Here is a 24,587-nt window from a genome sequence, read left to right as displayed (position 1 = left end):
TGTGTCAGACCCCACAGAATGTTCTGCATCTGCAATCAAAACCTGTACAGTTATTCGTAAAGCTCCCTGTACACAAACATTTTGTTACGTTATATTAATTGTTGATTCCCTCAATTCAGTGTGATGCTGTGATCAAAATAAAATTTAAGAACTACAAAAAAACGCACTTTATGACGTTTGGTATGCATTAGAAGATTTTATAACATTTCATAACTGTACGTTATTGTTCAAATGAAAAATGATTTTCTCTCAGTTTAATTTATTTTTAAGGTGACTGTACACGAAAATGGAAATGCACTACCTATTTAAATTTTTTAACGAAGAACTTTTTTATTTATCTTCTACTCTCACAAATGTACCTGCTTAATATTTTTAATCACTCTCTCTTTTGCACTTAAGTTTTAAGACTATTAGTCCATATTGGAATCTTAGGTCTGATTGCTCTTTAATCTGAATCTACGAGCCAGTAACATAAAAATGTAAATATTTCGTATAAAAATGAGAAGGCTAATATACAAATGTTGGATATGTGATAAATATCTCCACATTATTTTCATCCAGAAATTTTTTGTAGATTAGTTGTCTCCTTTATCATAGGAAGACAAAAAAATATTTCTAAAAAAAATACAGCATATAAAAATGATTACTGTAAAAATATCTCGTGAATAGTTGTAAAAATAATTTTTGCAAATCAAAATTCGAAAGCTCCTGAAGGGAGACTTGAACCGTCGATTATCTAACGACTTATTTGGGTCTTCTGCCACAAATTGCAGGATATCTTCATAGGATAGGACAGAGGAAAACTTCAAGCGCTGAGAATATGACCAGGAAGAACTCAGGTAAGCTTGGATCACCTGAAGAATGGAGTGTTCATGTTTCGCCGTCCCATGTTGTAGTCGTCTTCATGAATGTTGTTTTATGTAAAGCCTCATATTGAATGTGCAACGTTTTCAGTGATCCGATGTTCCCCCAACCTGGAGCAATACATAAGTTCAAACATCATTTATATTTCACAAACAGCATATGTTCGAGGCGATTACGTTATGAGGGATTTCCCATTCTGCTACAAATTGATCTGCAGAAGTTTATCCTTGTGTAAATACACCCTGGCATTGCTATGAATGTTTTCTGCCTCCCATCAGATCTTAACTAAAATCAATCTTTGCCTTCTGATTTCGCATTTATGTGGACATGTTTTCACGCTATGGTGTTTTGCTAGTTCAAATATTACTCATAAACCTCCTGATTAACTGGAGATAACCATTGAATTCTATGCATGGAGTTACCATCGCATTTTTCGAATTCAAAATGAACCATATGTAAATTATTCCTTTCAAGAAATTGATAAAAGGTTGATTGTAGAACAAGATTTTTGCACTACGCGATGTCATAATTTATTTCAGAAGAAAAAACTCTAATTAACTATTGAGGGTGTAAGAGAAAATCATATTAAGTTCGGAGATGCATACATGTTGAATCTGATACGAGGCGTGTATTTAAAGTAAGGTCTCCAAGGCCATTGTATCGCCGCAAGTAGCGCTAGATGAAATCCGGCAGCACTGTTGTATACGTTAGGCCCCCCTCCACCAATCGACACCTGGTGGAGCTCATTAGGACGCTCAGTCTTGATGTAGCAGCCATTTACAATGGAAGTGCCGGTTGTCGCTCCCGCCAGGTGCGAGTTACGTTCAGTCATTAAGTTTTTGCACTCAAAAAAACTCCACCTATAGAAATTCATCGTCAATTGGAAGAAGTGTATGGTGAGAAATGTATGAACGTGAAAAACGTTCGAAAATGGTGTAGAGAATTTTCTGCTGGCCGACTAAACGTTCACGACGAGGAGCGCAGCGGCAGGCCGTCACACTCGGACGAAACAGTGCGGAAACTTGAGGCGCTTGTGCTGAAAGATCGCAGGTTGGCTCTCAATGAGTTGGCCGAAAAACTCCAAGATGTGTGACGTAGAGACTCTATTCATTCAATTTTGCGAACGATGAAGAAGTTCATGAAGCGGTCATTTCGTTCTTGCGCGAGGCGGCGGGATCGTGGTTCGAGGAGGGGATACAAAAGTTTGTCGTAAGAATGAGGAAGCTCATCGAAGTGAATGGCGATTACGTAGAAAAATATCTTAGATTTCAAGCTTTACAGCAATGTACAAAACGTAGTAAATAAATGTTATTTAATGTGAAAAAAATAAATGGAAACCTTACTTTACATACACGCCCCGTATATGAATGGATATTTTTGAATAAAATACAACTTTAGACACATTTACAAATCATTGGATCCAGTGAGATGAAGGAATGAGAATGCGGGTTCAATATCGTCAATTCATTCTCAATATATATATTCAACTGAAAAGTGATCCAATTAATTTTTCAGAATTTTAATTTGAAATAAATCACGGCTACCTAGCCGAAATGGTTTTTGAGTGCTCATTCTCCGAAACCACCCAATAGTCTAGTCCAACAAAAACTTAACACCTCGATTTCGCGGCTTTAGAATAAAAATGTGGAAAATCGCTCAGACCCGTCAATTTCTGATTCGAAGGGAACAACATTTCCGCTCTTCGCATACTCGTTACAGTACAACCCCTTGATTTTGGAGTTCTTATCGAGCACTATCTAATCCTTGAGTTTTGCTTCAAAAATCCCATCAATTACGAAATGACAGGTAAAATAGTGGAAGAGTACTTACTTTTGTGATTAGTTTAGTGAATACTGGAAATGGGCACTATTCACTTCCATGCAATAATGTAAGTTTTGCTGAAAACGTTTACGTCCGTTACTCAAGATTTCTGGTGTAATTTAACGGCATTCATTAATGATCCGAGTTTGCAAAGTATCCAGTGACCCAGACTGGGTAGCGTAAATCTTGGATTCCAGATGACCCCATAAAAAAAAAGTCCAGTGGAGCCAGATCAGGTTATCTGGGTAGCCACTCGATATGTCCTACTTCTCAAATCCAAGCGTGAGGAAAATTTTCATCTAAGAACTGACGCAACGGTTGAACTAAATGAAGAGGTGAGCCATCTTGTTGGAAAATGATCATTTGGTGGTCTTCTGCATTCTCCAATACTTGCACGAGGGCTGTACAAATAGCGTTCTTCAATAGATCTGAATGAATTTGGCTAGTAAGATTACCGGGTATAAAAAAGGCTGATTATATGATTTCCATGAATACTCTCCCAAACATTTGATTTACCGTTAATCATTTCACTGACCACTTCACAGATTTCGGCGATCGGAATCATCCTCATTCAGTTCCTGAACCAATCGTATCTTATAGGGATGGAATTCATGTTGTTTTCATATTCTCATGATTTTATGCGTGAAACACGAGATACATCGAACAATTTCCTAGTACTCAAGGTCGGATCCATTGCTACATGACTTAAGACAGCTACGTTTCTCGCTTCGTCTCTTTCGTGCACCCTCTTTTTGTTTCCGACTGAACAAGTATAGTCAAATTTGGCAACCAGTTACACAACATAAGCAGCAGATACATTTTCTTCAGTATGTCGCTGTTGTTCCAGCAGAGCCGTTATTTCTAAGATATAATTTCATCATTTCCACTCTTTCTTCTACGAAATACACATTTCAATTCTACCGCAAATTTACAATTGTTTTGACACACTTGTAACGTTCTTAAAAATTCACGACAGACTAAGGTAAATAAAAAACATGGTCCGTCTACAAGAAATTAATTTTTCTTTGGACAAAAAATCAACAACATAACTACTAAATACTCGTACCTTTTAAATGTGTAGGATACGAATAATATTCCCGAAATGAATTCCACATTGCCTCTTCCACTATTTTCGCTGTTATTTCATTATCGATTGAAATTTTGGGGTCAGATTCAGATAGTACTCGATACGATCTTCAAAATTAGTTATCGCAACATCCCTCATCCCTATTCCGAATCAAGGGGTTGTGCTCACCCCCGTCAGGGGGTTGAAGTTACAGGGATGAAAAATATGGAAAAGATTTTCCCTCTAGAATCAGAAATTGACGGGTCCGAGCTATTTTCCACATTTTCATTTTAAAGTCGGAAAATCGAGGTGTTATGTTTTCGTTGGACCAGTCTGTATACGTATACAGTTCCTATATTGGGGATACAATGTAAATGATAATCAATGTAAAAGTATTTGGAAGAAAATGATCAAATATTTATATTATCTTTATCGGAAGTTATGCTTTTTCATACCTAACTGTTCCATTCATATTCGTGTGAATTCACCTCTTATAAATACTGGTTTCTTTTCAGAATATGTCACTTTTCCATCTACTACATAAATATCAAAATTGAATAAATCATTATCTCATAAAATAATTATTGAAATATGAAATAATCACTAATTCATTACAAAAAAATCTGAAAAACTCTTCGACTTGAAATCTTCCAATCGAAGTGAACACATATGTATCCAGTATCGTGAAAATGAGCTCAAATTTTCTCGTTATTTTCATCATTAAAATGAATATCAAAAGTAAATTGTTCAAAAAGTGAAAAATTTAACACCGTTCTAAAGATTCAAGTTCAAAATATTTGAATGAAGTTTTGAATGAGTAGACTTCCAATTTGAACAATCTGATTAATTGTATGTATACATTGATTGAATCAAAATAATTAATTTTCGGATAAATATGTGAAGCGGTGAAAACTTACTTCATTCTCCTATTTTCATACTGACTTCATTAAAAAAAAAATCAGGGAATGTATTATATGAAAGTCTGTTATATCCACCCTCACAATCACCACTGGTGAAATGATCCTCATTAAAAAATCATAAATCATTTTCAGACCGACTCATTTCATTCATAAACTGAAAAAAAAATGTTTCTTTCCTGCAAGTTTGTGGTTCAGATGTTTTCCTCTTCAAGGGTATGCTTCAACATTCAGTCCCAACTTCAGTGGCTGTACCATGAAGTTGTCTTTCAAAATTTTTACTATGGAATATTTCAGGCGGCATGTTAGGTGGCTGGTGGTTCGGAGGATCGCCATCTTCGCCGGACAGCAACTTCCTGCGCGTCGTCAACGCCTTCCCGAACAGAAGACTGTCCGATAACACCCTAATGACTCCAAAGATTCGGATAGCCCCATCGTGTGCCTCGTCTCCTGGGGGAACCCCTGGGGGAGGTTTGCCTATAAGGAGACACTCGAGTATAGGACCCCAAGAAAGGAGAGGATCGACTGTTAATTTATCACCACCAACGGTAAGTTTTTGCAATAGTCTCGAATTTATGGCTAAATGATCCTTTTTGCTGAAAGTATATAAATGGTGGCAATCTAAAATTCACCCTCATGCTTGGTCGCTTTGAAGGTACATAGAGGTGAATATTTCTCGAAGTAATTTCTTCGATTCAATATAATTGAATGAGATTAAGTGAGGAGATTATTCCTGATTTATTTATTCATTTATTTATTTACCGTATGGCATACATGGGTTTAGTTATAATTAGTTAAAATTGTGCACATTCACATTACGTCATAAAACATATAAGTGTATACCTAAAAGTAGAAAAAGCAGAAATAGAGTATAAACATAAACATAAATATACCACGATTTGAAGTTAAATTTTAAAATCAAGACCATTAATCCAGTCCAGCACAGAGTCCTGAAATATTCCTGAAATAAAATATAAGACTCTGGGCACTGTAACCAGGGCACTGGTGGAAGTTTAGTAGAATCACCAACCTATATATCTGTATATGTGTAAATTTCTGTCACCATATTGATCAGAATTTTAACATTCCTCCTCCATTTAAAAAACTACAATCTACGTGATGTTCTTGAAAAGTTCAAAAACGCAGTGGAAAATTGATTGCCTATAAGGTCACGAATCTCCTAAGACAAACACAATCAAAATTTTTTGGAGTGGATGGCAGAAACTGTGTGTTATGAATTAATGAGGCTGTGTTTCTCAGAATTCCACCAGAAGTCCAAATATTCAATGGTGAAGAAGACTCTGATGGTAAATAAAAAGATTAACATAGGTAATTATCATAAAGTAAGGGTTGAGAAGATAGGATGTTTTTAAAGTACAAAGTTGCATTAACATTCGGTGTATTTGATGAAGCCAAAGGCAAAAATATGTGAATATGCTGACTTGATTAAAATTACAATTTCAAATTCCGTTCGAAATGTCAACCTGACATTCAACATGAACATTGGAATAGAAGTACCCTCAAAGTAATAAACCTAGATAGAGGGAGCATACGTAATTTTCAGTGAGCAAATTTTGTCCCCAACATGAACTATCAAATTTGGCATGAAGCGCGGAAATGAAAACATATTAGTGATAGGATGCTCCACTCAATTCGCGAGTTTCTCCACAAAGAACGGACTTCTTATGTCCAATGGTGAATCAAAGTTTCATATTAACTCAAAATATATTGAAATAAATACCTAAATATATCAGAAATTCAGAAAACAAACTTCGAGCGCGCCAAACGACTTGAAACTACCGATGACACTAGGAGAGCAAAAGTTGCCATACCTTGGATTTCAACATATACAGAAAATAATAAATATTCTGCATATTATAAATTCAACTATTAGGAAAAATATCGGATTCCAAATATTCAAATTTGCATATTTTATCGGGAATCACTCAAATAAATATATTTCATCCAATATAATATACATTCATAACGATATAGTAAAATTATGGATTTGAGAATATATTTCAATCCGAGAACGTAATCTAACCATGTTGGGGACATGTAAAAATTGCGTGAACTCTCTCTATATATGTCTATTACTTTATGGAAATACCTAATAATTCCTTGACTACAAATCCGATCCAGTTGATGTTTCAAACTTAGTTTGAAATTTCTTGTTGAAGCTTTTTATTGAATTGGTAATTCTTTACTTTAACGCCCCCTCGTATTTTTCACTTTTTTGCTATATTTCATTGAAAATGTGCACTTTACAATGATTCTCTTATGTTAATCGTATTACCATAATTATAAAAATAAAAATTATTATACTTATCAATGGAACCAAGTGTTTCATAAAAAAAAACTTATTGCTTCTGTGGTTGAAAATTCTTTGACTTGGTGTAGTTTGATAAATCCTAGTCGTCTTGTTTGAATTCCGATTTACTATCACAAAAATTGATCTGTCATCATATCATCATTCATAATCAGCATCATTCGCATCATCAAAATTCAATCGTGAATTCTTTCATTTCAACCACCGCAAATATGAAAGGCTGCTGCAAAGGAAGCAATAAGAAGGAACAAGAAAAATGTAAATGTGAACCGAGATGTGAACCCCCGGAAGAACCCCAATATGAAAATCAATCGGCGGATTGTATGCCCAAACTTCCTCCAGACGAACTTTGCTGGGAACACCAGAGACAAGAGTTTGGGACGAGATACGCTTGCGGGGCCTATCTCACCAGAAAATTCTTCAAGAAATCTCCAGATGATGCCTTATACGATGCACTTTATGCTGTGGAAGATCTGATGGACTTCTTCTCAGAATGCGCTGATGATCCTCAGTACTACAGCAAGAAATATTATCAAGAACCTTGTCCTGATGAGGTCATAAGACAACGAATGAACAAAGAGTGCAGAAAAATGGTCGCATGTCAACCAATTTGTGTACCTAATCCACATGATTATTCGTGAACTATCCTCACATTTTCATATGTATCATTCATGTTCCCTCATTAAAAATGAAGATAAGACTCAGTCATATTATTTATGTAATTTTATAGTTTGAGTTTAAAATCTTCCAATACAATCAGGTAGGGTTGGGTTAGCTTGGGTCATGGAAAGTTGAGAATAAACTAAAGAAATCGAGACATGAGTTGTTACCAAAACATTAGGTATACCACTTAACAACATGAGCTTATAATGCAGGTCTGACTTGAAAATTTCAGAGAAAACTTGACTCGAAAACAATACTCAAAACTAAACGCGATATTTCCTTGTTGAACCAAGGTCTGCATATCAGAGAAAAATCCTTCATAACCCACAGTCAAAAGACCAGGCACGTGAAGATATGAAAAATAGTTACCGGTTAATTTCAAATATTAGTATTGTTTTTTTATAAGAAAAACAAAGCTGATGAGAAGACTCTGGTCAACGATTTTATCACTATGTCTACTTTGAACAGGGTGTTGAAAATAGACATAACTTGGAAACCAGCATTGACCAGAGTCTTCTGACCAGCTTTTCCCATTGAAGACATAAAAGTTCACAAAAATCAATACAAACATATGAAATTAACCGGTAACCATTTTTCAAACATTCAGGTGTCTGATTCTTTGTTGAAATACATTTTAGAGAATAAGGACCCTTCAATAAGAAAAAAAAAAGAAGTAATAAAAATCATTACTTCGGCGTTTATGATAGATATTTCACTGTCATCCATCTGTCATTATCTAAATTCATGTCATTATCATTAAATCGAAAAAAATTTCAGTGAATCATTAAACTATAACATGTGCAGAAGATGCGGAAGACCTCCCCCATGCCCAGAACCACCATGTCCAGCACCTACCTGCCAACCTCCACCTTGCGCTCCTCCGTTCCCGAAAGCTACATGCGCCCCAAAGCTTGGATGCTACTTTTCCCCAAAGAGGCATCCTTGTCCTCCTGAACCGTGCCCTACTCCGCAACCTTGCACCCCAAAGCCCTGCCCTTCAAAACGCCCCTGCTCTCCCAAACCTTGTGCAAAAGATCCCTGCGCACAACCACCTTGTGGAAAGAAGAAGTGCCCTCCTAAGAAATGTTCACCACCCCCATGTTCACCACCTCCATGTCCGAGACCATACTGTCAGCCTCCTCCATGCAATCAACCTTGTCCACCCCAACCTTGTACATCATGTTGCGCAAAAAAACCATGCTCTAGTGATCCCTGCTCTCACTGCCCCCCTCGCTGTTCTGACCCATGTGACCCTCCCTGCCTTCCTCCTTGCCCTCCAAGGGAGATATGCTGTCCGGAAAGAAGATGTTATTTTGCTAGACACTGCTGTTGCGGGGCCTATTTGAGCAAATACCTCAGTGGTGCCACTGCAGATGCCGCAATGCTAGATGCTATTGATGCTGTGAAAGATCTCATGAGTTTCTTGGAAGAATGTGCTGATGATCCAGACTACTACAAGCCTAGCATGTACTTCGATATTCAATGTCCAGATGATATACTGAGGCAGAGAATGTTGAAGGAATGTAGAAAGAGAGTTGAATGTGAACCTATCTGCGTGATTCCGCCAGATAGATGTGAACCCCCATGCTAATAAAAGAAAAAAAGTAGCTATTATAAAAATAGTGAAATGAACAAATAGGAAAGGCATGAATATGGGAACATGAAAATTAAAAGTTGAATGATCAGTTCGATTAGATTTCTGAGAATAAATTCACCAGTAGAAATGATGTTATATCTAAATCGTAAGTTTCTGGAAGTGCAGCTCATGAAATGAAACAAATAGATTCGTATCTAACCTAAACATTATTCAAGTGAAACGAATTAACATATAACAAAAAATAAGAATTGAACTTTCCCTCAAAATACAAACGTAAAATGATGAGATAGAATTGGAGACGATTCAAAATTTGTGAAAAATTAACCTGCAGAAATGAATACATTTCTTAAATATGCACCTATGGAATTATGTACAGGGTGGTTCAAATTCGGAATCTTATGATAGGATCTCCTGGACTACAGCAGTTAGGGGGAAATGAATCCCAAATTTCATGATCCTTCATCGAGAATGGAAAAAACTAAATACCGCATGTCGTTATTACCTTGCATTTTAGAGATATGAAGGAGAGTTCAAATTTAGCATTATCATTAAACTACCAAAATTTCCACATGGTGCTATTGCTACGGAACTGAAAGATTATTTAAGTAATATTTTGCATGAAGTCTGATGGTTATGGTAAAAATCGGTTTTTGATTAATAATACAAATTCAAAATAATAAATAAGAACAACATCAATTCGTTTTATAACTTAAGAACTTGTCAGAAACTAATTTTTTCAGCATGGCTATCAGAAACATAGGAAATTTCTCTTGAATAATGTGTTTGTTTCATAGCAATTGCATTAAGAATGTTGAAGTTATGATAGTTTGATGGAAATAGAACATTCCAATTTTCGTTCATATCTCGAAAATGAAAAAATATCGATATGTGATTTGCAGTCTATCCAGTTTTTCGAAAAAGGAGCTTTGAAATGTGTCATTTAATTTCCTTTAACTCCTATAGATCCAGCGATCTCATCATGAGACATTAAATTTGAACCACCCTCTACTCTTCGAGATATAATGAACATTGATGCCCCAATATTCAGACCTAATGAATAATGCACAAACAATAAAAATGTATAAGATTTCCCAACTACTCCTGAGGAAATCAATCTTGTTTTGAGAACAGCTGTGCAGCTAGATATCAACCAACCAATCCATGTTCAAAAAAATCAACATCGTTCATATCAATGTCGAAACGTCAGTTTTTCGACATCTCCATCTCAAAATTCACAACTCTCAACTCAACTTCTCCAATATCATTCCAATTCTGAAGAAACAATAGATAATAACAGTTACCGAAACCGAAGATAGATTACTCATAAAGTTGTCGACGAACTAAAACGCCTTACCTGAGTATAAGACTTTCCTCTGAGAAATATGGGAAGACGTGCAAGAGAGACTGAAGCGAAATGCTGCCCAAAGCACAGATTTATGGCACCAGACTGTGTTTGTGGCGCAGATATTTATAAAAAAATATTTGGTCCCACGTTAGATGAGTCGTTATTCGTGCTGGTATTGGCAATACTAGAATTGATGGATTTATGGAAAAGAACTGCAGATGATGAAGAATGTTCCGAAGAAGGTATTGAAGAGTGGGATGATTTTACTGAAACATCTGCCTCACCACCAGTGGGCTGTCAAGAAAGTTGTTGCAAAAATGATGCATCAAAACCTGGTAGAAGGAAAAGCAAATCACGTTATTGTGTTTAAAACATCAAGTTAATTTCTCAGTATTCTCTAGAGTGCAAGTTTTGTATTTAGTGTAGTAATAAAGAATATCTAAAGGTCTATTTGAATACTTCATTCTCATTTACTAATGAATGATCTTGCATTTTTTCAGCATCTTATAGATGATAATGTACTTTATTATTCAGAAAGAAGTCAAAATACGATACAATAAAATAAGAAAAAGTTAAAAGATTCATCGTATAGGGGGTAGAAGTTACTTGAATTTTGAAAAGTATTGTGGTAATATTCAATTTGTAAACACCTGGGGTAGATCTAGACTTTGTTGTACGAAATGATTTTTTATCTATTCAGTAAGTCATATCATAAAAATTATAACAAATTTTAAAAACTATCATCATTTTATATTCGAATTTATATGTAATTGGCAATTCTGAAAAGGTTCCATTTGCCTGCAGCAAACATGGATTTATATTACTTTCGTCATCATTATATTATATATTAACATGAATTCAAGTAGAAACTAAAGTAGAAATCCACATTACTCATATCCTAACACCACCACAACCAACACTGACTAAAATTACTGCTATTATTCTTGTATGAGTATATTCAATAGATTAATCATTCGATGCCTCATGAATAAACTTGAAAACACCTTCACACTTTAACCTAGAATAGTTAGTTTTCACATATTAAGCGCTTGCTAACTATTACTTCTCATTCATTGAATCATAAAGAATAAATATTGAAAACAATATCAATACATATTTCACTCAGGTCTAGTTAACTCAATATCAACTCTTGTCAATCATAAATCGTCATTTGTCATCAACAACATCATCAAATCTTATCAGTTTCATGCGCAATTCACAAACACTATAAAACGAAACAACTCGAAAAAAAATGAGTAAAAAACAAGCCCAAAGCTCAAGACCAGATGGTGAATTCGTTGAAGCTCCACCACCACCAAGGTATTCAAGACCAAAGACTCATGGGCCCCAAGGTCCTCTATCCAGGAAAGTGTGGGGCGCTTCTGCAGATGAAATCCTTCTGGATGGTATGGACCTCATTACGGAAATGATGCAGAACTGGGAGGCTGGACGACGTCCATTTTTTCGATGTGAGCACGACCCTTACAATTCCGATTCCAGCAGCGAAGAAGAATACGAGAATGTGAGGCCTGTTGCGGGTAGGAGGAAATAATAACAGAAATTGAATAAAATCGAGTTGTTTCAAGTTGGTTTTCATTAATTTTGAAAATTCATCGATATGTACTTCATGAATCTATTATGCTTTTTGTTCATAGTTCATCACTTTATGGGTTATATCAAGGAGGTGCTTTATTTGGGACAGTGTAGTGAGAATGACTGAAAATACTGGTGCTTCCCCTGATCACATTTTGTCTGAGATATTTCTGACGACTCCTTGGGATATCCGGTACTTCTTTTTCGGTAGATGGCGCTATTTACTCATATTTCCATGGATACGAAACCTAACACTTCTATTTTTTCCGTAGGAGGCACTATGTATTGAAACGGTCATAATTCTATGGAAAAGAAGGCAAAAAGCTTTTATTTCTTCCCGTTGGAGGCGCTTAAGATGTCTAAAATTATAGTTTACTCTTAAAAGCTCTTAAAATTAAATGGCGACTTTTGAAGGGACCAACCTTCTTGGATTTTAATGGTATTGGTCCCTTTTCACTTTATTTCCGCATCGTTCCTTTTTGACAAGTGATTTTTCAAAAAATTCAATTACGTATTTATAGGCTCCAAAAATCACTTCTCGAGAGAACTAACCAGTCCAGCAATTTACGGATAAAATGAGTATCTAATAGTCACTAGGACAATAGCACAAAACACCTTTGCCTGAACAATTTGAAATCATTCAGGCAGATTGATCAAACTCTAAATTTCATCACAATATTTGCCTCACATTCAGATATCCCCACAGAGTATGCTTATTCTGAAGGTACCTATAATATTTATGTTCTTCAATTTTAGCTCCGAAAAAAATTGATCATCTGTCATTATTAACGTCAAGTTTGTCATAACCAAATAACATTTAAATTTAGGTATCTTTCGACTATCGTATTCAAAATTAATGTGAGCAGCCTAAACCCAATGGAACGAACAGGGGAAGATGCTTCAGAGATACCGGAAACCAATAAAGTGCATCATCATCATACCAAACCAAAAATAACTAAAATAAGGCACAAGAGAGATCAAAAAGCATCGGAAGCACTCCAAGTGACGTCCACTGCTCTGAAAATTCCTGAACCTAAGAAAGAAAGAGAGTATTTAACTCGGGTACTTGGAGGAACTGCAGATGAGACCATCTTACTAAGTGCTGACGTCATATATAACTTGTTTTCGAGTCTGGCCGAATATGCTGATTAATTTGAACTTAAAAAAATATGTTTCTGAATGAGTACGAGTATCGATTACCTGTTGTAACTAGTGGTTTTAAAAAATGCAATAAAGTTTCATATTTTTCAACAAAAATAACCTTCGCGTTAAGAGCAGAAAATGAGTAGACACAAAAGTTAAGGACAATAACAGAAATTCTTTTAAAATCGAATCAATTCATTTATCTGAATAGGAAATGAAGAGCATAGTAGAGTTGATACTAGTGTAAATAATAAATCCATAGATATCCAAAGATGAGTATAATAATCTATATATACTCTGCAATTTTTTTTCTATGCTTTTATATATTGCTTGGCTTCAGCCATCGACACAAGGAACATTTCAGTTTCTATAAGACTCTTTCAAATTTCATTAACCATCACCAGACATGTACTACATCCATGACCTGGCTAAGATTCGAACCCAGGATTCGGCACCACAGTCGACTCTAGTTCTCAGAACTACCGAGGCTGTCTTACTCTGCAATTCATTTTCCTATAGATTCATAGAATTCTATCCATTTCGATCTATAGCTAGCCAAATGGCTAGCATTTGTCATCTATGCAATCTATCGATTCACATAAATGAGAAAATAAAATAGATGTAACATGTTGTTCTCCTTTTTCTGTCAACAATATCATTCATAAACACAGTTAGATGTGTATAATAAATTTGTTAAAGAAGTCATTCATTTGAATATATACCATTTGATTTGTGACTCAATATAATTAGGTTATTATTGTCAGAAAGGAAACGAAAAAATATGATGCCATCAAGTTGAATTCATAATTCACTGATAAAGTAATATACAATACGAAGAAAAGAAGAAGAAGAAACATATAATTTCAAACCAACTGTCACCGAATTTTTTTCCCATTATGTGCAAATACTTGCACTTCATATCATCAAATATCAATACTTGCTTGTTCACCATGCATAAGATACCTAAAAACAAAACCTCAACTACCTAATATACCTAATAATCCCCCAAATTTTGACTCAGAGAAGATTGGAATGGAAGAAAATGGCGGCTCCCGTAGAAATTTACGTTGCAGATGCAACTTGGACATTTACAGAAATATCTTTGGCCCCACTCCTGATGAATCTTTCCTGATATTATTACTACTCTTAATAGAAATTCTCAATAAATGGAAATGTGCCTTATCTGAGCCGGAAGAAGAAGCTGAAGAGTCCTACGTTCAAGAGGAAGTACAAACATGTTGTTCAAGAATAATTACCAAACCAAAGAGAAGGCGTAGACCATACGGTTTTCATTGAAACATGATAATAATAACCCCTTCTTTTTTTCATCATTACAAACAGCAAGTAGAAGGTAGGAAACAACTCAACAAAGAATAATAAATTGCTATATATACCAAAGTATGCATTATAAATTCTTTCTTTAAATACATTAAGAATTGAAGCCTTTACATGATAAGTTATATTTTCCCATCCATCTCTTGGAGATCTGAAAATTATTCTTGGTAAAAACCCTGCTTCATTTGAAGATCATCTCACCCACTGGATATTTTGTAGGATATATCTGCCTCTATAGGACACAACACATTCTTCACAGTATTGATATCCAGGACACCAGATTTCCAACACCTACAGCGCCTGTATCATACTCCCACTCAGAGTCTGGGCTTTTATTTCCTCAACAAAAATGATGTATCATTCGAGTAGATAAATGTTTGAATGGATGGATATCCAAAAACATTACTTTGAATTCAGATATAATAGTTTAATATGCTGACGGATAATAAAAATGAAGTAAACATATCAATGCATATCCAATTCACAGAAGAGTAAGGAAAAATATAATGATAATAATAATAGTTTATTGTGCCATAAACATGAATCGCAGAGGCTGAAGCCTGTACGCGATATACAGCTATGGCTCTACCTGTTTAGAACGCTATCTCTGTAAAATTTGTTTTTTTTTTCAGTTTTCTCGCGTTGTTTTTAAATGTGAGTATGTTCTAAGTTAGTAAATTCAGTGAATTTTTATCTATAAGACACTGAATAGGAAGAATTGTGTTGTAAAATTGTAAAAAAAATCGAAACGTATATATCCAATAGAACAATTAAAATGACAGCAAATAACAATGATAAAAATTTATCTGGTTTGCATCATTTGTATTCATGCAATTTTTATCATTGTTATTTTCTGTCATTTTAATTGTTCTATTGGATTGTACTGATGAATGTTTGTATCTTTCTTGTATACAGCCTCGAAAAAGTTCGAATATACGGATGAAACGTCAGCATTTAGTTCAACTTAGTCTTGTTCTTCACCACTTTTCCTAGCTCCTCGCCAAAGTACTCAGTTCCAGAAAAAAAATTTTTAGATCAGTTGCATCATTTCTATAATTTCAAAACTACAAATATTCTACTGTAACAGACCTAACATCGACAAACATCGCGTCAACTAGCACCACAATATACAATAAAACCTATTCGTCTTCATCGGGATCTTTTGGAGCGAAACCATTTGTATACTGACAGGCATGACTGGCGACATTGGTAAAAAAATCGCATATGACTTCTACTCCATTCAGAATCGCTTCATCTGCGGTACTTCCCAAATAAGCCCGGTACAAATCTTTCTTCGGTTCGTACGAAAACGAAGATGTGGAATTCTTCGGAATTCGCTTTGGTGTTGAGGTCGGTAAACCTTCATTGTGTCGTTGTTTATTCAATGATTGCATGGTTGTTTTTTATTTGGGGATTTCGGGAATATTTATCACTTAGAATTTTGACTGATTTCGAATTTTCAATTTATTTATGTCATACTGGCATCACCAGAGATTGCTGTGATCTGCGTTTTGTGTACGACATGGAATTAAGTTGGCTGATGACCACATCAGTCGATACCAAGGAATATTATAAATATAGTACAAATGAATAAAAATATTCATATTCAGAAACAGAAAAATTCTGAGTATTTCTAAAATTACATTTCAAGTTATAGTTTAAAGGAGAAAAAAAAACTCTTTTATTGAAGTGACCTGACTCAACTCGTGCGAATTTAAGATATAAGCAATCAATAATAATTGGACTTTGCAGAGTATTCTGATACCTACGATTCGTATTTTCCTTCGATATTTTAATAAGCCTGCTGCTTATCAGGTATCAACAACTTAATGGACAGAATCGATACATTGTTTGCTTTTTTCACTAGGTATTAGGCCAATTGAAAAGTCCCCGGTCTGATGCACAGATGGCGATGCTAGTATTAAATCCATATGATTTTCAGTTAGCTTCTTCAGTTATTTGAAAAAAAATGTAAAAAAGAATTTCGTGTACTGATAAAATATTGCTTTTTGAAGGGCAAAAAGACAGTTGAAGCAAAATGTTGGCTTGATGAAGAGTTCCGAGGTCTGCACCAGGAAAGTCAACCATCATTGATTGATATTCTAAGTTTAAACGTGGTGAAATGAGCACCGAAGACGGCGATCGCAGTAGACGCCTAAAAATGGCTGTCACCGATGAAAAAATCAGAGAAGTTCTCAAAATGATTTTGACTGACCGTAAAGTCAAGTTCATCAAGATAGCAGACATTGTGAAGATATCATCTGAACGTGTACATCATATCATTCACGAATATTTGTACATGAGAAACCTGTGTGCGAAATAGGTACCGCGGGAGCTCACAATCGATCAAAAGCAACAACGTGTTAATGATTATTAGCAGTGTTTGAAGCAGTTTAAGTGCAATAATCCTGAAATTTTGCGTCGATATGTGACAATGGATGAAACATGGATCCATCATTTCACTCCGGAGTTCAATCGACAGTCAGCTGAGTGGACTCAACAGTCCGCTGGCAAGGTTATGGCATCAGTATTTTGGGATGCGCAAGGTATAATTTTCATTGATTACTAAAGGGCCAGACCATCAACAGCGATTATTATATAGCGTTATTATATCGTTTAAAGGTTGAAATCGTTAAAAATGCCCCATGAAGAAAAAAAGATGCTGATTCATCAAGACAATGCGCCGTGTCATGAATCAATGAAAACAATGGCAAAATTCCAATGAATTGCTTCTGCATCCACCGTATTTGCCAGATCTGGCCCTCAGCAACTTTTTCCTGTTTCATCAAGGATCGTTATTGATGATTGGGACTTTAGTCTCCTTCGAAGATTGACGTAAATATAAGATTTCAATCAACCCTAGAACTTCCAGATTCATCTAAATAACATGGAATAAAAAATAAAAAATCAGCTAGTCTCATTTCAGTTGCAGTTGATAAATTGTATGTATCACTCTGGTTCAACAGAATTTGCAGATTATACAGGTTGATAAATAATAAATAAATGAATAATAAGTTTATTCGTTCGAAAACTACAAATAAACTTAAAAAATACTGTGGAGTTATTCAATGACAACTGTGTACAGATATTTGAAATCAAAATTAAATTCACTCGAAAACTAAACCAAAATGAACAATTTCACCATCTATTCCTCTTCAATTTCCATTCAAATCATCATTTTTTTTTTGTCATCATCGGTATTTTCTTTCTCTCATTATCGAGATGGATACTTGTACAAAGCAATTTACTCATTGTTTAAGGATCGTTGTTGCAAATTTGTATTTATGGGTTTTTTTTTGTATTCATATTGCAACTTTCCCAGAATACCCCAAAACAAATGTAAATTAAGGAATGTGGTTACAACATTGAGTTTACCCCAAACACAGTTGTTTTCGTCTATCCATAAATAGGAGTTTCCACTTCTAAAGTGTCCAATTTAGTGAATATTCAGTCGTTAGAGTGTGGGTAAATAAACAAATACAACATGCATAGCAATTCAGCCCACCTGTACAATATTAACCCAAATTGCGAAAATTTCAAAAGGGATATACCGAAAGGCAACATTATCATTATTGGTTATGACGTGAAAATATTCCACCGATATTTCGGCTACATATTCCACCACTTCGATATATTGAATATAAATATTTTATCTCTGTGTACCTTCGTTTCAACACAAAGCGGAATATTTATTCGCTATAAAGTAAATATGGTTGCCACCATTTATGTCTTTCATTCCCGCTGTATTATACAGAACTGAAACATACAGAAGCGATATTCAGCAATGTGTCATAATTTTTAAAGGAATCAGGAACTTAAATCTGTGGTACGTATGTAGGTCCTGAATCGAGTCGAAAAGCTAAAGCAATGTAGTTCCTTTATACGTGTTAAACTAAAAAAAAGTAGACTTTTGTTGATTATTTAACATTGAAATTTTGTATATACAGGGTATTTCATTGGAAAACGGAAATACTTCACAGGTGCGTAGGTGGCACCAAGGCGGTTCTGGAGATACCCCATTTATTGGATCTTACTGTCTTCGTAGCCGATATACAGGGTGTTTTATGAATTTTGCCCGTTTCTTTCTGAGGCCATATCTAACGAAGCATCCGGTATATTTTCTTCATGTTTTGCAAATATGTTCCTAATTGAGAACCCAAACGTATCATGCAATAACCGCCTTGAAAATCCAGGTCCGGGTTAACAAAAAATTATGAATCGTTTGAATCCTAGAAACAACACCCTGTACATCGGAATTTCGAAAATCTGTTTTAATATTCGGAAACGCCACTAAAAACTGAACTGAGACGTGTACTTCAAATTACTTCAAATCCATAATTATTTCAACAATACTTTGTAATTCATTTTTACATTGGTTTTCCTTTTTATAGCTGTATACTATTTCAGTTTCTATTTATTGAGAATTGAGTTGCATTAGGTTGCTATCGTATAATTTGAAACAATTATGAACAAAAAATATAATAACAAAATAATTGGAAAAGAAATACAAAAACGGCTCTAAATGTCCTTCATTTTGATCTGAACATTTTTTTGCTCGTTTTAGAATATCTCGAACTGCCTTCCGAATCACATTGGGATTGTTTTTCATTTTCTGGCTAGCCTCTTCTAATTCAACAAAACACTTAATCACTGATAACAATGAGGAAACTATGAATATGATCTGAATTATCCTAAACAACAATGATCTGTCAAAGTGATGATTGTTAACCTTCTTGATTGAATACGAAATTTTATGATTATTCGCAGTAGTGTAAACAACTGTGCTGAAAGAAACAATAGACTTTACACACAAAAGAGGACTATGCTCTCAATAACTTACTTATAGATTTATCACTAAAAATTACTTTAAACAACTTTGAACAAACCAAATTCTAAAATGTGTGCAGTAATGAGAAACGACGAGAGAGTAACTCAAAAATACAAACTGAAATAGTATACAGCTATAAAAAGGAAAACCAATGTAAAAATGAATTACAAAGAAATGTTGAAATAATTATGGATTCAATATGTTTGATAATTCATTGTTAAAAGTCACTTCAAACCTCTTTCAATTATCCAAGTTCTTAAAAACTTCACTTCTACGTTGAAAATTTGTGCAGTAAAACTGTCTGTACGAAAGTTTTTACACGTCTCAGTTTAGTTTTTAGTGGTGTTTCCGAAAATTAAAACAGATTTTCGAAATTCCGATGTACAGGGTGTTGTTTCGAGGATTCAAACGATTCATAATTTTTTGTTAACCCGGACCTGGATTTTAAAGGCGGTTATTGCATGATACGTTTGGGCTCTAAATTAGGAACATATTTGCCAAATATGAAGAAAATATACCGGGTGGTTCGTTTGATATGGCCTCAGAAAGAAACGGGCAAAATTCATAAAACACCCTCTATCTTGGCTATGAAGACAGTAAGACCCAATAAATGGGGTATCTCCAAAACCGCCTTGGTGCCACCTACGCACCTGTGAAGTATTTCCGTTTCCTAATGAAACACCCTGTCTAATTCAGAAATTTCGAAGAACTTTAGATTTAGGTCAGATCAAAATCATTTGAATGCAATTCTTCAATTCAGTTCATAGAATTAAAATAAAAGCTTCCTTTTTTTAAAGACCAATAAATAAAATTTTTCGTTAGTGAGATATCAATCAAATACTAGTGAAAAAAATAAATTTTTTTCAATAAATATTGTTACCTGATCAACAGGAAAATTCCAATCAGTGATTCGTTCGAGATAACAATGATACAAGTGCCAAAAAGTATCTGAAGAATTCCAACAAAATAAGAACTACAGGTACTTATATGTTAGTTAGTTTGAGCTTCATAGAGGTACAAATAGATTAGAAGTATCCATCTAAACTTGCACATAGTTCGATCTGTTATAAAATTCCCAAATCAATTACAGAACAAAGTTGAAGTTCCTGGACTTTTGACAGATTGAATCGAATCGATCTATGAATCTCTTGGGAAGTTTCGATAAGATGGAATGGGCGCTTGAATTTTCATTTCTTCGGGTTCATTTTGAATTTGATCCTAACAAATTGCGGGAAGTCTGCCAAGAAAAAAACCTTATCGAAGGAAAATCCAAAACTTATTGAATTAAATTCCATGAGGGATTTATGCTTACCTATTTTAGGAGAGAGTTATTCATTATCATTTCCTGATATTATGTTGCGAGAAAAAAATTAAATATATTTCATTCATTTTAGCATGACATTTACGATCGATGAAATAATGAAAACAAATTCAGAAATTTCATTCCGAACATTTCATTGCATAGGTACTGAAGGATTCTATTAAATCCTTATGAAATCAACATTTCATTTAAATGGTGATCAATTCGTCTGAAATAAATACCTACAATACAGTACCTCACATTAAGTGGCATCATATCCTTTTTGACAACACATTTCAGAAATTGTCAGATTTTATGTCCCTCTCAAAGTGAATACAGTTTGCCTTTGTGATTCACCATGCGTGACTTCATACCATTGCTAATGCCCGCCACTCACGAGGCATTTACTCGAGAATTTGGAATCCAGGCACCCAAGAGATTCCAGTCGGGCAGTCAAGTTCATTCTCTGATTTACAGTCGTGCGGCCGTGTCCCGAGCTGCTCGACTGTAAAATGATCCGATCGCTCGACCATGGGTGCCTCGTGAGTGGCCGCCTTAAAATAAGTACACCTGGCACCTTCGCCATTTTGGGATGAATAATCGTTATTCAGTTTATTTTAGCTTCAGCCTTAGATTAATTTTCATATAATCCATTCATCCAGGATTCATTCAAAATTTTTAATAATTTCTTATTAAATTTCATCAAATTGAGTAATTAGTTTCACAGATAAAATCGTTATAAATTATCTGAAAATTGAAAACAGAATATTTGGACGTATTTCGTTCGAAAATATTTTAAACATTTAAAAAAAATCATATTTCGAAAACTGCGCATTTTCAAAGATTCATTCCATGCAATCTGAAAATTCAATTAAAACAGGCTGTTCCATTAGAAAAACGTATGTTTGGTTATTTACACTTTTTCGGTAGAACCTTAGTATTCCCAAACAATTTAAAAATGTAGCGCAAATGAAGCCTAAAAAAAAATCGAAAATTTCAGCGCTTGATCGCTGTTAGAGAATGCGTCAACTCAAGTTGTTGCTAGAGAGAAATGGACTCTATATTTTATTTGAATTAGAATGCCATGGTACCAGACACAAATAGCTGTTGGAACTTCTGAAGATGAAGGGGTGTTCTGGGTAGAGATTCAAGTCAAATAGCTTGATATTTTAACCAACTACTTCACTTGAAAATCAAGCTGATGACAAATTACATTCCATGAGTTTTGACTAGACTTGTTTGAGATATTAATTGCTTGACTTGGTATCATACTTAACTTGATTTCAAGTCAAGCCAACTCGAATAGCTTGAATATCAAGTCAAGCCGTGAATCTCTAAATCTGGGTGGTCCTTTTGATTGCACATGCACTCTACCTTTATCATAAGCAATAATGAAATTGTCTCTGTCAATATAATAAGAAGAGTTAATTCTAAGGCTTTAATAATCAGAAGGAAAAATTAGCGGTTTTGCAAGCGATAAGAGCTAATAACTAATGACAAAAACGATCATATTGGATTGTAGTTTATAGGTTGAAATACCAGCGCATACTCAATCTTCTCCCAGGAACAAGGGGTCGGGTACTATATGCGAGTTAATGTGCGGACAAAACCAAATAAATAATTAACTCAGTGATCAGCATCTCAAAAAACCGTAATACAGCGTCGCGTCAATGATGGAACACCCTGTATTCGATAGTTGAAACTGTAGCTTTCCAAAAAAGAACTAAACTCGAAGAAAAAGGAAACCATTTTCAGTCCATAGGTATAAGCAACCCTCTACCAAAATTGATTGCCATTAATGTCCCCACAGTAATAACGTCCAACTGGGATCGGAACCAATAACCGTAGGCCTAGCATTAAGAGCTGATCGTAATGCGCGCCCACTCTATACCCCCAAAACCTCACATTAGAGTTGTTAAAGAACAGGTTAGATGAAAGAACAGTTAAGAACTGTTTTTGTGAGAACCTGTTCTCTTATGAAAGTCATTCATTCATTTTTCTTCTCGGCACAGCCTGAAACCCGTTCTTTTAGACTTCAAAGAACGGGATCATTTTAGTTTAGTAACTGCTCTTTTGAGAACAGTCAAGAACCTGTTCTTTTAAAGAACAGGAGTAGTTAGCAGCTCATCTGCTCTTTACGGAACAGCCAAGAAAAGGACCTGTTCCGTTTATCTGAGAGAATATTCAATCAATCATTGCGCAGAAGCACTGAATCTATTAGAAAAGAACAGGTTCGGTTCTTTAAAAAGAACAGGTACCTGGGACAGGTTGAGCTAACCTGTTGCGAATAACCTGTTCGATTATTTTCGTAACATCCCAAGAGTTGTTAAAGTACAGGTTAAATGAAAGAACAGTTCAGAATTGTTCGGTTTTTTTGCGAGAACCTGTTTTTTAACCTGTTCTTTTGGTAACCTGTTCTTTCATGAAAGTCGACTAGGTTGCCGATATCAGTGGGTTCAAACCCCACCGGTGTCATGGATTTTTAAAGATGTATGGTCGTGGGTAATCTTTGGTTGTAAATTAGGGCTGGGAATCATGAATTAATGATTTTAATATTCGAATATTCATTGAATATTTATTAGATTAATTGCGGTTTGCATTATTCGAATATTCACTGAATAGTCGAATATTCAGTGGAAAGTTGAATAATCAATTACTACTTTTCAATTCATGAAGAATCAGTAAATAGTTGAATATTCATTGATTATTCAGTGAATAGTTTTCTATTTAGTGAGTAGTTGAGAATATTTGTTACTATTCATAAATATTCACTAGTGATGAGTGGTAAGTTGAGTAATTAATCATTTATGAAGTTAGGAATGAAAGTTTGAAAGATCACTTACAATGGGACACTACAATGTAGTGTCCCAGCCAAGGTTTTACTGCGTCTATTCAAGGATTTATTTTATTCTGTATGTTGTCATGCGATGAAAATAATGGCTGGATTTTCCAAGAACGGGATCAACAGGCAGATTTAGTTTAGTAACTGCTCTTTTCGGAACAGCCTGTTCTTTGAAAGAACGGGAGCATCTTCACTTTTACGGAACAACCAACAACCTGTTGTTTCAAAGAACAGGAGCATTGAGCGGCCCATCTGTTCTTCACGGAACAGGCAACAAAAGAACCTGTCCTTTTGAAGAACGATAGCACCTCCCACTTCCGAAAGCAGATTCAATCGAGCATTGCGCAAAAACACTCAAAGAAAAGAACAGGTTAGGTTCTTTGAAAAGAACAGGTACCCGGAACAGGTTGAGCTAACCTGTTCAGTTCTTTTCATAACATCCCTACCTCAAATCCCCAAAGCAACAGTTCGAACAATGTGCAAGCGCAACCTCTACCCCCCAAACAAGAAGAAATCAAGTATCGCTTCTGGTTGTAGACGATTCTGTCCGAATTCGCTTCAATAAATCTGAGAGGGTGAATTGTTCGCACAGGGCGCGATAGGTTACAGCTCGGTGTCCCAAGAGGGCTCGAGCCTGTCGGTGCCGTCCAGTTATGTAAGTCCCGAAAATTCAATGTCGTGTGTGTTTTGTCCGACCAGACCGGTCGCTCAGACGCTGCCTGGCCCCTCATCAATCATAGGGGGTTAAGTAGCGCCCCCCCTAGCACGACAGAACTTTCTCACAACCATCATTCGAACAGATGTGGAGCGTTACAACATTCAGTGAAATTCCTCTGGCTTGGGTCAAGCAATAATTCACAATGTTCCAGGTGGTTTTTCCTCATACTCGGGTGTAGTTTAATTTGATGCTATGACAACGGAGGGTCCTAAGATGAATTTCGGTC

At 35.2% G+C, this 24,587-nt stretch overlaps 1 protein-coding gene and 1 long non-coding RNA gene across 3 annotated transcripts in view; one reads left to right on the top strand and one right to left on the bottom strand.

The window, feature by feature from the left end:
• LOC123673652 (SCY1-like protein 2) overlaps positions 1–24,587 on the top strand; it is a 224,692-nt gene that overhangs the window by 166,521 nt on the left and 33,584 nt on the right. For both annotated transcript variants that reach the window (XM_045608245.1, XM_045608244.1), the window contains exon 12: positions 4,966–5,216. In XM_045608245.1, the coding sequence (XP_045464201.1) occupies positions 4,966–5,216 (251 nt within the window). The remainder of the gene's footprint in view (positions 1–4,965; positions 5,217–24,587) is intronic.
• Positions 14,583–15,048, bottom strand: LOC123673661. The gene is made up of 2 exons (XR_006746531.1): positions 14,879–15,048; positions 14,583–14,824 (listed from the first exon to the last, which is right to left on the bottom strand). It is a non-coding gene; the product is annotated as an uncharacterized LOC123673661 (long non-coding RNA).

Source organism: Harmonia axyridis, chromosome 2, assembly GCF_914767665.1.
Source record: "Harmonia axyridis chromosome 2, icHarAxyr1.1, whole genome shotgun sequence".
Classification (NCBI taxonomy): domain Eukaryota; kingdom Metazoa; phylum Arthropoda; class Insecta; order Coleoptera; family Coccinellidae; genus Harmonia; species Harmonia axyridis.
Note: the sequence above shows the minus strand (reverse complement) of the source record. Positions and strands in the feature narration are given on the sequence as shown.